The sequence below is a fragment of the Gekko japonicus genome, unplaced genomic scaffold (assembly GCF_001447785.1).
Source record: "Gekko japonicus isolate JY-2015 unplaced genomic scaffold, Gekko_japonicus_V1.1 scaffold203, whole genome shotgun sequence".
In the NCBI taxonomy this organism is placed as follows: domain Eukaryota; kingdom Metazoa; phylum Chordata; class Lepidosauria; order Squamata; family Gekkonidae; genus Gekko; species Gekko japonicus.
Window position 1 is genome coordinate 100,901 of NW_015170280.1, and position 16,401 is coordinate 117,301.

Genomic DNA, 16,401 nt, shown 5'->3' on the forward strand with positions numbered 1-16,401 from the left:
TTCTCCTCCAGGTTCATCCACATTCTTCTGGTCCAAGTTATTTTGTCTGGAGCTTTTTATGACAAATAAATATTATCACATTTCATGCAGGGTTATGATGATACTATCAAGGTAACATTCCAGTTTCTGAAAAAGGAATAGGAACAAAGGTATCCATTTGGGGAGTTTAAAACCCATCTGATTTTGTTATCATTTCAAGGGTGTTTTAGAAGAAGGGAAAGACCACTTTGACGCCATTCCCCCCTTCACAAAACAAGTGTCCTGTTCCATGACTATTCCCAGGCGGGGGGGGGGGGGATTAAGAGAGGGAGAGAGACCCAGGACCACAAGTGGAGTCAGGGCTTGGAGCCTGGCCTTCTAGATCCGGATCTACAAGGTGTTACAAACACCACCCACCCGTATACACACATTCTGGCAGCGCTTGGCATCTCAGCATGTGCAGAGAATCCATCCATAACAAGAGACAGCGCCTCTCTCTTTTCTCCAAGAAATGCTCCAAAGGAAACCGTGCCTCTGAGCCTGTGTGCAGCATCTTCCTGTTCTGCTGTTTAAAAAAACCCACAGAAGTGCCTCTGGCAACGTGCAAAGTGCATGTGCGGCTGTATCCATCCCCGGGCGGCAATGGCTCTTTCGTAAGCGACGGACCGCTGAAGCTCCTTGCCCGGGCCAGATCTAAGGCTGCGCAGCTGCACCCTGCGCCGCCCACCCTGGAGAGTTAAGGCCACCGCTCGGTCCGGCCCAGCCGCCCTCCAGCGCTCCGCCTCTTCCCTTCCTCTTCCCGGGTCGGCGGCACTACAGAGGCCCCGTTCGCCTGCGCGACTTCCTCGCGGCCCAAGCTAGCTATGGCGGCGGCGCGGCAGCTGCCTCTTGTGGTCATCTTGGGGGCGACGGGCACCGGCAAGTCCCGGCTGGCGCTGCAGCTCGGCCTCCGGCTCGGCGGCGAGATCATCAGCGCAGACTCCATGCAGGTAGGACGGCGCGCGCGCCCACTCACAGGCAAGCGTACCTCTGAGCACGTGCAGAGTGCAGGTCAGTCTTGGGCTTCCGGGCGGCGGGAAGGGACTTCAGTACGGCGAGGAGCGCGCTCCTGAGCTCCTGTTGAATAACTCCCAGGTAGGCGCCGAGTTAGTGCCAGCCGGAGATCTTACCAAAGCGAGGGCTAGTAACTGGTGGCCCTTTGCAGGGCTTGGAAGGACGCAGCAAACCGGGGGGGGGGGGTCCTTTCCTCTGCCTGACAGACTCTGTTCTGCCAGTCTTTACGGACAGGTGCCCGGGCCGGATAGCGCGGGGTTCCGCGAATGGCACCACTCTAAAGGGCCTGCTGGGGTTTGTCTGGCTTTGCTCTGGGCCACGAGAGGTTACTTTGCAGGTCTTCCGGCAGGCCCTCTGTAACCCGAGCAATTCGCTGTCCTAAATCTACCGCCAGGCAATTTCATTGGGTGCGTTCGAATATGATAAGAGAGACGTTTCACTCCCCCGGCTACGTAATGACTTTACGCCTCCCCCCCCCCCTCGATCATTTTTCAAAATCCAAAACTGCTTTAGCCTGCCTTGATGGGGAAGGCGCCGAGTGATCAGGAAGATATGCGGTATTCCAAATGCGGACATGCTACTGATTTAACATGGAGGCAATACCATAGATGCCATTTTGTTTTCAGCCCCTTCCTTAATTTTATAGTCTAATAGTCCTGGCCTGATCTGTGGATACCTAAATGTGCAGATTGGAGCCATGCTGACATAATCCAAATAGTTCTGCAAATTGAGAAACTGTGTAAATATTACATTGGGAAGAAAAATCTGAAATGGTTTGCAGAAAAATCTGGTTAAAATATTACATTGGGAAGTTTAAATTGCCAAGTTTAAATTGCCCCCTCCCAAAAGTGTTGCACCCACCTCTGTCACCCCTGCTGGTGTTGGTGGCTGGAAGCTGTGGTGGGCCCAGCAGCATTGCTGAAATGCTGATGGTTGGGGGAGGAAGCCAAGGTGGGCCTGGCAGTAGTGAGGGGGGGGGGAGAAAGCTAAGAGGTGAAAGAGATTCCCTCTGTGAGTATTGTGGGTCCCCTGTTGTGGTGCCTAACATGGAATTTGGCATTTTTACCTCCAGCCTACATATGGAGCTTTGTTCATTTGATCTGAGTTCTCCACTGTAGTCCCTTTCTTAGGTAGTTGCTGCCCCATCAGGCTCTGTTATAGTATCTGCAAATTTTTTCTGCCCCAGAGTGCATCCCTTCACACTGTCGTCCACTGGATTTTCTGGCCTATTTTCCTCCTTTGGGAGTCCGCTTGGCTTTCTAAATCTCGAACCGGTTGGTGTCCCACACCTTCCTATTCACTCCTTGACCGTAGATCATGTCTGAAACATGGAAATAACAGCAGTCCACCCGCAGACCCTTGGGGACTCACTCTGCTTGTTTCCATCCACTGGTGGGGGCAACTATTTTCTACCTCCTGGCCTGTTGATCTATTTATCCATCCATAAGAAAAAATACCTTGCGGCTGCTGGGTTTGCTTAGGAGCTTTTGCCAAGGGTCTGTCTTGATGATAAATGTGGAAGTCCATCAGATAACACCTGTTCTACGTCTTTGGTGCCATTTGCAAAGAATTCCCAGCAGTTGATAAGGTGAGGCTTTCCTTTTCTGGTTCTTTCTCTACTGGGCTTGTTCTTTTCTATATTTAATAACCGTAGTGCTTTCAGTCAGTTAATCCAGGCATGAAGCATACCCAGAATTCCTTGGCTCTCCCCCTTCCCAGGCTGCTCACCAGGGATGCCAGCCTCCAGGTGGGACCTGGGGATCCCCTGGAATTACAGCTCTTCTCCAGACTACTGAGATCCGTTCCCCTGGAACAAATGGCTGCTTTGGAGGGCTGACCCCTGGAACAAGTGGCTGACCACTGAGGTCCCTGTCCTCGCCAGGATCCATTTCCCAAAGCTTCAGGAGTTTCCCAGCCTAGATCTGGCAACCCTACTCCCCATCCCCTGCCAGTGGTCAGGGAGACCTTGCAACCAGTGTTCCCTCTAAGCTGAGTTAGAGTGAGCTAGCTCACAGTTTGTTAGCCTCCAGCTCACACATTTTTTGTCTTAGCTCAGGAAGGATGGCTCCAGAGCAAACTAATTTATGCAGTAGCTAAATCTCTTGCTCACAACTTTAATGCCAGTAGCTCACAAGTGATGATCTGTCATCTTGGTGCTTGGGGGGGTCAGCTTCTAATGTCCTGGCCCCACTGGTGGACCTCCTGATGGCACTGGTATTTCTGGCCACTGTGTGATACAGAGTGTTGGACTGGATGGGCCTTTGGCCTGATCCAAGATTGGCATCTCTTATGTTCTTAAAGTAGAATTTTTGCTCACGAGACTCCATAGCTTAGAGGGAACATTGCAGTGGCAACCCTACCTCATCTGCTGGAAGGCAACTTCCATGCAAGGCCAGGAAAAGCCACCCATGCACACACGCACCCTGAGGAAGCCGCAGCAAGTGGAGTGAGAGCAGGCAGGGATGACTCTGCCCACCCACCCCAGAAGTGCCCACACCACAGTCATGACAAGCTGTCTCATTCCCAGGTGAGGTGTGGTGCAAAGCAGCTAAAAAAAAAAGCCCCCCTTAAAGGAAGTAGGAAAAGCAAAGATTAGCTCTGCCATTTTGAAGGCGGAGTTAGCTCCATCCTCTTCCTGTGTTGCTATGAGTGCAGCATCTTCCTACAGCACTTCTACCTCTGATCTGGCACAAAGAGAGTCGTGTGGAAGCTCTGCAACCACACTCCGTGCAGGGAGAAGTCCCCCTGGAGGGAGTAGCCTAAGAAGGGCTTCAGTTGCTGTCTCTTGGCAGGAGAAAGAGTGACGTGACCCTGTGGCAAGGTCTTTCAGGCCACATCCATTACAACGAAAAGGACAGTGCATGCTCACTTGATTATTCCAGCCAAATCACCACATATCTAGACATTGTTGCTTGGTGTAGAAATGGCCTTTTCTGATGTGAGAAGAAGCTGGTGCAGAGAGAAAAGCTCAGCAGTGGAAGTCCTAAATGCCAGGAGTGGGGAGGTCTGTTTCGTGTAAGAGATCGGTCCCCCTCACAGGCCACACACTGAGTGCCAGTTTACACCTTACTGTTTAAACTTCAGGCTGGAAAGTGTACAAGTTTACAGGGCAAAATGTACCTGCCTCAGTTGTGAGTGGCAGATGCACATTTAAGTAAAAGCACAGAGGCTCTGATGGGAGCAGGGGGTGTACAAGCCACACTTCTGTGGGTATTGCAAGGAAACCACTGCTTCAACATGCATGCATTCCTTGTTGACAGCTCCTTGCATACCTATTTTTAAGCACTGATGGGCATCCTTTCTGCTCTTTCCCCCATACATTTAAGGAAGGTGTGTGGCATTGAAGCCTCAAAGTTTGTTCGCTGATCCTCTGAGAGTAGGCAGAACAGACAATATTAGAGCACACATACATCCCAGTCTTAAATCTTGAAAGTTACAGTGAGGAACACAAAGAGGACAGAGTGCTGCTCTCAGCACTGAAATCCACTTTCACGAGGCACACAGTAGGGCAGGCTTCCTTGGGCAGCAAGCGCCAGGGTAGAGAAGCTTTCTCTGACCCCTGCTTGTCTGTAGAGCCCTTTCAGAGCGGCTCAGCAGATGTTCTCATAGCACCCCGGGCCCTTTGTGTGAGGGCACTGCCAGGGTCTGTAGATAAGACAGCACTGAAGAGGTTTGTGTTGGCAAGAATGAATAATGGGGCTCAGACAAAGAAAGCGCCCATCAGTGGAACAATGGACCCGCTTTGGAAGAGCCGTCTCCTGGGGGGGGGGTCTTGGCTGCTTTAGGTCACAGGGCGGACGTGACAACAGTTAAGAGAGAGGAGCAGTTACTTCCTAAAATGATTTCTGCTTGCATGGGTGGGGTCACTTCAGTACAGAGATGGGCGCACCATGTGAAATTAAGTGGCATTTTCCCTTTTTCTCCCACAGTCCTGGGACTTCACATGTAGCACTGGTACCCACTGCTTGAGGGAACCATATTCTGTGGTGCAACTCTTTAAAAAAAAATTTTTTAATCATGCCTTCCCCTTGGGAAATGGTAGAAAATCAGTTCTCCACTCCCCAAACAGGCATCCTATACCTTGATGAGCTTGCGGGCACTTTCTGAAATTTTGAGAAAGGGATAGTGGGTCCCACTACCAAATGGCTGCCATGGGGGACCCTGTCCCTAATTGTCCCCCATATATACTTTTAACTTAAAATTCAATTCAATATCATGTTTAGTGGAGGAGGGTGATCAAGATGGGTAGCCGTGTTAGCCTGTCTGTAGCGGTAGAAAAGAACAAGAGTCCAATAGCACCTTAAAGACTAACAGAAATTGTGGCAGGATATGAGCTTTCGTGAGTCGCTGCTCACTTCATCAGATGGGAAATGGAAGATTTTAGTGTCAAATAATATGGTAATTTTTGGAGCTCCCTGTGGCCCGGGCTGCCCCAATCTTGTTAGATCTTGGACGCTAAGCAGTGTCAACCCTGGTTGATATTTGGATCGGAGACCCCCAAGGAAGTCCAGGGCCACTATGCAGAGGAAGGCAATGGCAAGCCACTTTCATTAGTCTCTTGCCTTGAAAACCCTATGGGACTGCCATGAGTCAGCTGCAACTTGACGGTGCTTACACACACAATAGTAATCCATTTGAAATAAATTATGGTGCATGCTCTTAGTTACCATCTACAAGTTCTTATGGGCCTGATGGTGGAAACTAACTGAAGCCATTCCTGGAGAGTCTCTCAACTTGGTGTGCAGTCGTTTTTATTGGGGATGGCTGTTAGTGAATGTGAAGATATTTTAAGTGTCCCTTGTGCTGAGACGGCAGGATGGGCTTCCTGGGTTGAGACCAGAGGAGTGTGAAACCGCCATCCTTTGCTGCCGCTTTGCTCATCTCTTCTGGCTCACTCATATTTACTTTCACTTCCTGTAGTGGGGGGGGGGGTCCCCTGTATCCGCCCTTCCTCCTGGAGGTTGAGCTGCTGTTGTGGCAGAGTCGTCTCAAGAAACCACAGGCCTCTGGTGGTGGAAAGTGCCATCAAGTTGCAGCTAACTTATGACAACTCCATAAGGTTTTCTGGGCAAGAGATGAGCAGAGGTGCTTTGCCATTGCTCACCTCTGTACAGCAACCCCCATCTTCTTTGGTGGCCTCCCCTCCAAATACTAACCAGGGCTGACCCTGCTTAGCTTCCAAAAATCTGACAAGATCAGGCTAGCCAGGGCCATTCAGGTCAGGACACATGTCCCTACTTAGGACAAATGGAGCCAATATGCAGGGCCTAACATGACCACCACTACCACCCCGCCCCTAAGCTGCAACTGTACTGGGCCACGCTTCTGGGAGGTGTCCAGAGATGAGCTGTCCTGTACCCAATCCCATTGCCCCCTGGCATCCTTTATATCCTCCCATTGCCTTTAGGCAGGGCTTTTTTTGTAGAAAAAGCCCAGCAGGAACTCATTAGCATAATAGGCCACACCCGGCAACAGCAGAAACTCATTAGCATATTAGGACACACCCTGACAGCACAGCTCATTAGCATATTAGGCCACACCCCCATGTTACCAGACGTGTGGTCACCCAGCCACACCCACCTTTTGCTTCTTATTCTATTTACTTTGTTTATTGTCAAAAACCAGGGCTTTTTTGGTAGCAGGAACCTCTTTGCATGTTAGGCCACACACCCCTAATGTAACCAATCCTAATGAGTTTCTGCTGTTGGGTGTGGCCTATTATGCTAATTAGTTCCTGCTGGGTGTGGCCAACACGAGCCAGCCAGAACTCCGTTCCTGTGCGTTCCTGCCCAAAAATAGCCCTGCCTTTAGTACATCTCCAAGCTAGGAGTCCTGGGGAAGTAAGGGTGAAAAAGAGAGAGAGAGAGAAACTCAGGAGAGAAAGATGAGCTTTGAAATGGGAAAGAAAGAATGTGGAAGGCGAGAAATGTAAAAAGGAAGGAGTGTGAACAGGATGACAGAGGACAAGAAGAACTTCACAAGAAAAAAGGAAGGTGTGTGAAAGGGGTGAGGGATGCAGGACAAGGAGCAGCCACCAGAAACTGCTTCAGTGAGCGCTGTGATGAGGGTCACTGCCAGTGAGAAGGGAAGCACAAGGTTCTTTTAAAAATTGAGGAACTAGGAATCTTACCAGTGAATATGGATAGAGCAATGTATGAATTGCTCAGATACATGCTAGCAGCAGCAAGAGTAGTATTTGCAGCCAAGTGGAGAATTGAGGGTTGCCCTACTATTGAGAACTGGGTAGACAAGAGGCAAAAATACGCAGTTATGGCAAAACTAACAAACTACATTAACCAAAGACTGAAAGATGAATTCGAAAATAATTGGCGAGTTTTCTATGAGTATTATAACCAGGGGTCATTTCGTAGAAAAAGAGGTGCAGGAACTCATTAGCACAACTCATTAGCATAACTTATTTGCATATGCCACACACCCCTGACATCACCGGAAGTGTATCAGAAGGCAACACCCACCGCTCAGGCTCCACTGGACTGTTTTGGATTGCTAGCTATTGGGGGGGGGGGGACATGCAGATCTGTCCTCGCAGAGGAGGGAGAGCTTGTACCTGAGTAAAACTTGGTCTTAAAGGTGCCACTGGACTGTTTTGGACCGGGGGGAGCTCTGCAACTTACCTGGCTGCTTCTTGCTCTGACTGAGGGCTACTGGGAGCAGGGGGTGTTGCATGTGCCTGCCCCCTGGGCTCTTTACTGCCGAAGCTCCGCTCCTGTGCACTCCTGCAGGAAATGACCCCTAATTATAACTAAATTCTTTAGTAATATATCTGAAAGGTTTAATAGTAAACAATAATACTATAAGAGTTTTAATATGAAATGGAAAACGTAATACGTGTTGTTTATTATAACTAACTGTTGTTTATTGTAAAAAATTATTGTGTGAAATCTTATAAAAATTTCTATGATGTAATCTATGTTATATTAGATAATAGATAAGATCGATAAGATAAAAATGAAAATATAAGTTTTAAGTTAATAGGTCAGATATATTTTAAGCTATGCTGTTATGCCATTATATCATATATATCTTGTTAAACATTTGTTAAGCTATTATATAATTCATGCACCCCCTTGCCCAGATTGCCCGGAGTTATGGGCTGGGATGTCACCAGTATGCGGTGACCCAGCCCTATCTGATGTTGGGCGGTCAGTCTGGCTCCAGACCAGAAGATCTAGACTGGGTGTTACAAGCCATGGTTGGTTGGCTTAGACTGAGCTGATTGAAATTGAATCCAACGAAGATTGAGTTGGGGCGCTCCGGGGATAGGTATCCCACTCCTGACTTTTGATGGGGTACCATTGGTGCCAGCGCCGGAGGTTAGGAGCTTGGGAGTACTCCTGGATGCCCCCTTAACAATGGAGGCCCAGGTAGCAGCCACTGCCAAGTTGGCCTTTTACCATCTTTGGCTGATCAGGCAGTTGGTTCGCTTCCTTGAACGCAACGATTTAACAACAGTGATCCACGCAATGGTCACCTCAAGATTAGACTACTGTAACTCTACGTGGGACTGCCCTTGTCGCCAATCTGGAAGCTGCAGCTAGTGCAAAATGCAGCAGCTAGGCTTTTGATGGGTCTCCCCGTGAGGGAGCACATCCAGCCCACCCTGAAGGCACTGCACTGGCTGCTGATAGCATACTGGATTCGCTTCAAGGTGCTGGTTCTTACCTTTAAAGCCCTTTATGGCCAGGGTCCGACTTTTCCCCCAGAGAGCACTACGGTCAGGGTCACAAAACCGATTGGCCCTCCCAGGTCCTAAGGGCGCCAGGTTAGTTGTAACCAGGGCCAGGGCTTTCTTGGTGGCGGCTCCACACTGGTGAAATGAGCTCCTGGAAGAGATCAGGGCCCTGAGGGACCTCTTACAGTTCTGCAGGGCCTGCAAGACGGAGCTCTTCCACTAGGCTTTTAACTAGGAGCTGCCATTACTACTAACAACACTATGAACAACATCTGAAACCTGTAGAGCCTGGTCCCTAGTTGGTTACCGACAGCCTGTGCATGCCGATTATATCTGAGGAAGATCAGAGAGCTGGAAACTTAAACAACTTATGGAATGCACTCATGCAGTGACACCATTGTTATGACATCAAAATAACATAGCTAGCACTTTAATATTGTATTGTTTTAATGAACTGTTTTTAAATGTTTTATGGTAATTCTGATTGTTAATATATATTTTATCCTATGTAAGCCATCCTGAGCCTGCTTCTGCGGGGTAGGGCAGGGTATAAATTGGAAAAATAAATAAATAAATAAATAAATAAATACTTTGTTACATATACATAAAATTTTTGAAGATGGAAAATCCTTAATTTCTGTAAAATTCCCCCATAATAGGGTTTTTTGGTAATTATATTTTTGCTCTGTTTTTCCCTATCCCTTCTTTTTTTCTGTATCCCTTATGATATAATAAAAAAGTTAAATAAAAAATAATTAAGGAACAGCAGTGCAAAACCAAGAGGTAAAACAATTTTGACTGGTCAAATAGATCTCTTGGTATTATGTGCAACAGACGGAAAAATCAGAAGGGGCATCTCTTTCAAAAGGTGGATAGACTTCTACTGAGGCCTATTCTGGCCATTAATAAATCACTCAGACTTCTAGATGAGGAGCAGAAGGCAGGCTTCCTAAGAGGAATTGTGCCTCTGAGAATACACAGAAGGCCCCTTTCTGACAACAAGAGTGAGTACAGCCAGCACATGCGTAGTAGGACTGAGAAGGATGGACTTATGGGTCAGAGGGCAGGGTTGGCAAATTAATCTAGGAGACTGAACTTGGTTGCTAGCACCTGGGGCCCCACCCCTGTCCAGTGAGTTAAAGAACTGCAAATAGAGCCCAGGCTCCCTAGACCCCTTGGGCAAGTCACTGTTTCTCAGCCTCAGTTTGCCCCTCTGTGAAATGGACATATTGATTTCCCTCATGGATACAAAGACACAGAGGGTGAATCTGCAACCATCTAAATGGCAGGGGAGCAGCAGGAGTTTCTGAGTCTTAGCTTCCCAGTGCCAGGGTGTGGGGAACCTTCAAAGGTCCCTCTTATCTTAGAAGCAGCAGGGGTGTCTTAAATGCCTTGTGAGAAGGGAGGTTGGCAGCACTGTTGAGGCCAGTGGAGGTCATTTGCCCAAGGTCACCCGATTTCATTTGCCCTCTGGAGCCAGACTGTCTCCACCTTCTCCCATCTCTCCCCCTGTTTACCAAACCCTTGTGAGTTCTGGAGAGCAGCTGTTCTCTGGGCCAGCTCAAGTCACCTCCTGTTGCCCTTTAAGGACTGAGAGTGCATCTGGGCTGGTGTGTTGCAGTGGGGTCCAGCCCTCTGAGCGGGGGCTGAGTTATTTATTTATTTACTTTGTTTATTCCCCCCATCTTTCTCCCCAGTGGAGATCCAAAGTGTCTTGCATCATTTCGCTGTCCTCCACTGTGTTTTCAGCAACAACCCTGTGAGGTAGGTTAGGCTGAGTGTGTATGACTAGCCCAAGGTCAACCAGCAAGCTTCCATGGCAGAGTGGAAATTTGCACCCGGGTCTCCCAGATCCTAGTCTGTCAATCTAACCCAGGAATCCCCAACATGGTGCCCATGGAAGCCTGGCACCGGCTGACACCTTTCCTGGTGCCTGCCAAGTGTTTTTAAAAAATTAGTAGGGCCATCAGGACTTGCTCTCTGAGGTCTGATTGGCGGTGCAGATTAACATAACTTTCGGCAGCAGCTGCCACCACAGTGTTGATTTCATTATTTTTCTTTCACTGTTCTTTCCCAGAGCATTTTGTAAAATTACTCCTCTTGTTGCCAGCACTTGGGAATCCGTTGTGTGTGGCTCTACCACTCAGCGTGGCAGCCATTTTGTGGCTGTGCCCACCACCTTGTGTCAGAATTCCAAAGGTGCCCACAGGCTCAGACAGGTTGGGGACCCCTACACTGACTACTACACCACACTGGCTAGTGGAGTTTGTTCTTCTGAGGTGGATGTTGGTCCAGGAGGACGATCGTTGGTCAGTCTTCCTGCTAGCTAGGATTTCAGGTCTAAAAAACAACCTATTTATACCATGAACTGATTCCTGGTTTATTCCCTTGTCAAATTTAATAATTTTGACAGGGGGGTGGGAAGAGCATCAAAATGACCAAGGGCTCAGGGCTTCTCTGCCAGACTTGGGTGCAGATGCAGTTAGCAAACACTGCCGCAGATTCTGAGCATCATAAAGCAAAGTTCTCTAGTAATCTGCCCCCAATCATCCTTAGCAGCTTGAACCCTCAGCTTTTATGTGCCTGAACCGCTCACTCATTTCCTTACCTGGGTCATAGAATAAATAGTGGCTTTACACCTAAGCCAGCTGTCTGGGGTTCTATTCTCAGGCCTGTAATCTGCTTCAAGAAGGTAAAGCTTTTCCTGAAAGGGCCTAAGGCCCTTGCTCTGACCCGCCTCTCCCTTTCTTGTTCTGCCACACTGTGCCCAACCTGCCCAGACGTGATCCTTTGCAATGTCTATGGGAACATATGCTACAGTTAACTTCTAATCTTGTCAGTGGGGGCACAAACTCGCCTAGAAAGCCCATTCTGTAGCACAGATTTGTACTCCCTACAGCTAGGTTGTGGTCAGTCGGGGTGACCCAAAGGTATTCTGTTCATGCTCTGGATGTCTCTGTTCTTGGTTGTTGCTATGTATGTTTAGGGCTCAGTCTGGGGATGAGTGGTTCCCAGGGCGTAGCTAAATAAGGTTCAGTCAGTCTCTACACTTGGCATGGAAAAGAGACTTTGGAGATGGTCTGAGCTTTGGGGTGTCCCTGAGGCTGAGCGACATTTCCTTGTTCGTGTAGCTTTTGCTCAGCGGTGGCCTCCGGGGGACACGGCCCATCCTTTGCTGAGCTCTGTCTCGACGTGCCCACGGAGCAAGCGTGACACTGCCTGACTGCTGAACGTTGAGTCTTAAGCAGGGTTGGGTGACCCTGGGCAGGCTGCGTGCCTTCGAGCACTGGGTCATTGGGACACGTCTCAACCGTCCTATGCAGCGAGGTCTTATAACTGGTGCCTGGATCGTATCCAACATTGTTCCATTCCTCCAGCGCTGGCAGAGAATATCTTCAGGCAGGACAGACCAGTGTGAAAGGAGGTGGAGGGAGCTATTTTCTCTTCTCTTGTGCTCTTGGTCCGCCAAAAATCACCACCCCAGAGCTGCTGGGTACTCTCATTGGGGAGCGTTTACCAATAGGTTTCCCCAGTGGAGTGTGTGTGTGTGTAAAAATCATCTTGGAGGGGGGCCATTTTCAGTGGGGGCAAGGTGCCAAGGGAAGGATCTCAATCCCCACCCCACCCCCAAGCTTTTCTGCTCTTGCAAATTGCAGCCTTAGTGCAGTATTTTTAAGCAAATCTTGGGAGGAAATAATACACACCTGCTGAATAGTTCTTCCCTTCCTGAAGTGCTAAATCGCAGTACCTCTTCAGACAGTCTGGCCACTTCCACAGTGTCATTTTTGTCACTTGCTTGTCCCTATTGCTTCAGGGTCCCCCGTTCCCCCCACTGTGTTTTGCTCTCTCTAGTAGTCCCCGATGGAGCAAAACACATGTGGAAAGGGGGGCGGGGCCGAAGCAATAGGGACAAACGAGTGACAGAAATGACAGTGTGGAAGTGGCCAGCATATGTTTTTCTCTGTGTGACCTCTTTATGTGTAACCTTTGTAAAGGCATCTCTCTGTAGTGTTCTGAGGTGACGTGTGTTGTGCTGCCTCCTTGCCTTCCTTATTTTCACGGCCAGCAAAGGCCATTCTTAGCTGGACCCAAAGAACAGGATGACATAGTGGTATATGGTAGATTGATAGAACGGTCAGCGCATGGAGGTGGTTCTGAGGTAAAAGGGGCTCCATCAAAACAAATAGTTGTTTTTCTTAAACATGAATATAGTTTATAAGTAAAACAGTGTAATGGTTTCTGTATGGTTAATAAGCCTAATGGTTTCAGACAGGCGTAATAGCTTCAAATAGGTGTACAATTCTGGTTTCTCTAAAGTTTCTTAAATAAAGCTAACCTCACAGGCTTATTTTCTCACTTGTCACTTAGTCTCATAACTTCCACACAGGCTTATTTTCTTTCCTTGCCATGTTTGGGCAGCACTGCCTCATACAGCATGTCTGAATGCTCTTTGGAACAAAATATAACCCCTTCACACAGAAAACTAGCATCTCAAGAACAACGACAGCTTGTATATTATAAACTATCCTTCGCAACACCAGTTTTGGGTTGTTGTGTGTTTTTTTACAGAGGAGCAGTCCAAACAGTTTTTCCACCTCAGTAGGAACAAGACTTAAGTCTCATGCTAAAATCTCTCCCTGTCTGCCTGTCAGGTCTACCAAGGACTGGACATAATCACCAACAAAGCTTCCCTGGAAGAACAGGCGCTGTGCAAGCATCACATGATCAGTTTTGTGGACCCTTTGGTGACAAACTACAATGTGGTGGACTTCCGGAACAAAGCCACAGCCCTCATATCCTTTCCCAGGGAGGTGTTCTCCCTCCTTTTTGTATAGGCGTAATGTCAATGGTACTGCACAGAATGCAGCTGGGGGGCTGCTAAGCAACATTTGCCAGGCAAGCAGAGATGGAGAAAGAACTCTGGAGCTGGTTATAAGGGAAGACCGAAACGTGGAAAACAGATATGTCAGAAATCTCTAGGTCTCCTCCCAGTCTTTCCTTTCTCTAGCAGAGGTGGGCGGCAAGTGGTATGTGCCCCTAGACTTCCATTAGAATTTTGTAAATCAGGTTTCTAGTCCTCGTTGTATTTAAAGAGGAAATTGAACAGAAGAAAGGCATTGAAAACAAATCTAAAACCCTTTTCCCTCCCCAGTTGGCTTGCATTTTGGGATAACAGTTTCAGGACAGCAACACTGCAGAACAGTAATGCTCTTGTGAGGTGGGGTGGTGCCTTCTTTTTATAAATACCGGCACGTGTCCTATGGCTCTCTGGCTTCAGATGGTTGCTGTTACTCCAGTCCCAGCAATGAAGTCCCTACATGTGTGTGGATCATTTGGTAATACAGAAGCTGGATGGCTGGCATCAGAGAAGGGGGGGGGGGAGAGGATAAAAGGCAGAGAACTGTTGTGCTATTTGACCCCACTGGCACTTCGGAAAAAGTGCAGGAATCTGTTGCATTCTTGAAGTTGGGGGGGGGGGCAACTCTTGGCACATAATTTTGGTGGCCCTGGGGTGCCTGGGGAGGGCTGCGTTTTCTCAGCCATCATAGAAAGTGACAAGACACAGTCTCCACTCATGCTCCTCAACTGCCCACATTGAAGACCTCTTTGCCCACAAGACGATCCCGATTGTGGTTGGGGGGACCAACTATTACATCGAATCTCTGCTCTGGAAGGTCCTCATTGACCCCGAGGTAAGAACAGCCTGCTTTGTGGGGGGGGGGGGGTTTGCATTTGGGACTGTGGGTGCTTGTTCAGTGACAAAAAGGGTGTCAGATGGCCTGGTAGGAGAAGCACCAAGCATCAGACTCCTTTTAGGGCTGGGGTGGAAGGTCTAACTGAATGGGGTATCCAAGGTAATGAAGGGTTTCAGCAAGATCTTGTCAGTCCTCAAGACTCCGGCCTGCTCAGAGCTTGCTGTGTTTGTGTCAGTGTTCCAAAGGACCTTCCTACAGTGCTCCTGTTTTCTGCTCAGCTGATCTGAGATGGGGGTAGGTGGGGTGGAGATGTTGATGGGCCAGCATATCGAGTAAGAGCATTTTGTCCCTCTGCATTTTGTAACCTGCCCCCTCCCCCAGAGTTTCCTGGGCCTCATCGATTCCTGTAGGCCTTGAAATGTTTGCAGAATCTTTACCAAACTGCACCATTCAAACGTCACAGCTCTTGGCCTCAAGACCTTTGTTTGTCCTGTCTCAACACACATGCCTTCAAAGCATGAAAAATCTGAGTATTAAACATAACTTCATTGCCAGATTAACTTTTCCTGATACCTTCCAGTTATTGATGTGAAGCTGTTTTTTTGTTTGCAACTGAGGGCTGTTGCCAGCTTTGCCCGTTGTTTTGTTCCTGAAAGGGAATGTGCTTTCAAATTACACAGAACTCTGGAGAGCCAGTGTGACACAATGGTTAGAGCACTGGACTAGAATCTGGGAAATTTAGGTTCAGATCTCCACTGTGCCACGGAAGGTTGTTGGGTGAGCTTGATCCCATCACACACTCTCAGCCTAGCCTACCTCAAAGGGTTGTTGTGAGGATAAAATGGAAGAGAGGAGAATAACTTGTAACACCTTGTTGATCCAGGTGGGCAGCCGTGTTGGTCTGTAGCGATCGAACAAAGTCAGCATCCAGTGGCTCCTTTAAGACCAACAAAGTTTTATTCAAGGTATGAGCTTTCCTGTGCATACACGTCTGAAGAAGTGTGTGTGCACAGGAAAGCTCATACCTTGAATAAAACTTCAATGGCCTTAAAGGAGCCACTGGACTCTTGACTTTATTCTATTGTAACACCTTGCATTAAACGTGCTTCTCCATTAAAGGGCCTTGTGGGGTTCTCTCTGTCCAGCTTGCTTCCCTTGAGCAGGACCCCATGAGGCTGGGGGAGGGAGGTTGAATGCCACTTCTGCCCTGCTAAGAAGCAAGCTAGAAGCTCACCTGCAGGAACGTGGGTTATGGGGGCTTTCTAGAAATGCAGGTTTGGATATTACCCGGAAATATCTCCTACAGAAGAAGACCAGGCCTCTGGGTCCAGGAGGCGGAGCGGCCGATCGGAGGCTTGAGCTGGAGAAGTTGGACGGCCAAGAGCTCCATCGCTGCTTGAAAGAGGTGGACCCCACGATGGCAAGCAGGCTTCACCCCCACGATAAGCGCAAGTTGGCCAGGTGAGTCTTCCCGGCTAGGCGCCTAACTGCACGGGAGATTCTCAGTCACTGTGCTCAACAGGGAGAGCAAGACTGGCAGGCAGCTAGGTGCAATCTAGCACTCCATGTTCTTTGAGTTCTTGACACAAGAGCTGCCCACTGGATGAGGCCAAAGGCACCATGTTGCAGTGTCTGCAGCAGTGGCCAGCTGGCCGCTTCCAGGAAGCTCCCAGGAAGGCAGCAGTCCTTTATCTGATGTTCAGAGGTATACTGCCTCCAAACATGGAGGTTCTGTTACCAGATCTTTCCTCCATGGTGGTGTGCAGCTTTCTTTCCACATCGCTGTATCGGATTGTCGTAGCTTAATTCTAACATGTGGGAATTTCTTTGTGAGGTTATGGAAAGATGAGAGAGAGGAGCACTTTGCCAGTGCTCCAAGTTACTTTCCTTTTTTCACTTGTGCTTTGTGAACTCCCAAGTCTAAGCCTTGCAGAGGATCTGGGCTGTGTGCAGCAGTCCTGTCAATGTCAGCGGATGCAG

General features: G+C 48.6%; 1 protein-coding gene across 1 annotated transcript in view; it reads left to right on the forward strand.

Annotated features, from left to right (window-relative positions):
* Nucleotides 1–780: 780 nt before the first annotated feature.
* Nucleotides 781–16,401, forward strand: part of TRIT1 (tRNA isopentenyltransferase 1) — a 31,017-nt gene continuing 15,396 nt past the window's right edge. Inside the window, exons 1-4 of the mRNA XM_015417768.1 lie at nt 781–968; nt 13,378–13,518; nt 14,320–14,418; nt 15,728–15,882. Coding sequence (XP_015273254.1) covers nt 843–968; nt 13,378–13,518; nt 14,320–14,418; nt 15,728–15,882 — 521 coding nt within the window. The 5' untranslated portion in view covers nt 781–842. The remainder of the gene's footprint in view (nt 969–13,377; nt 13,519–14,319; nt 14,419–15,727; nt 15,883–16,401) is intronic.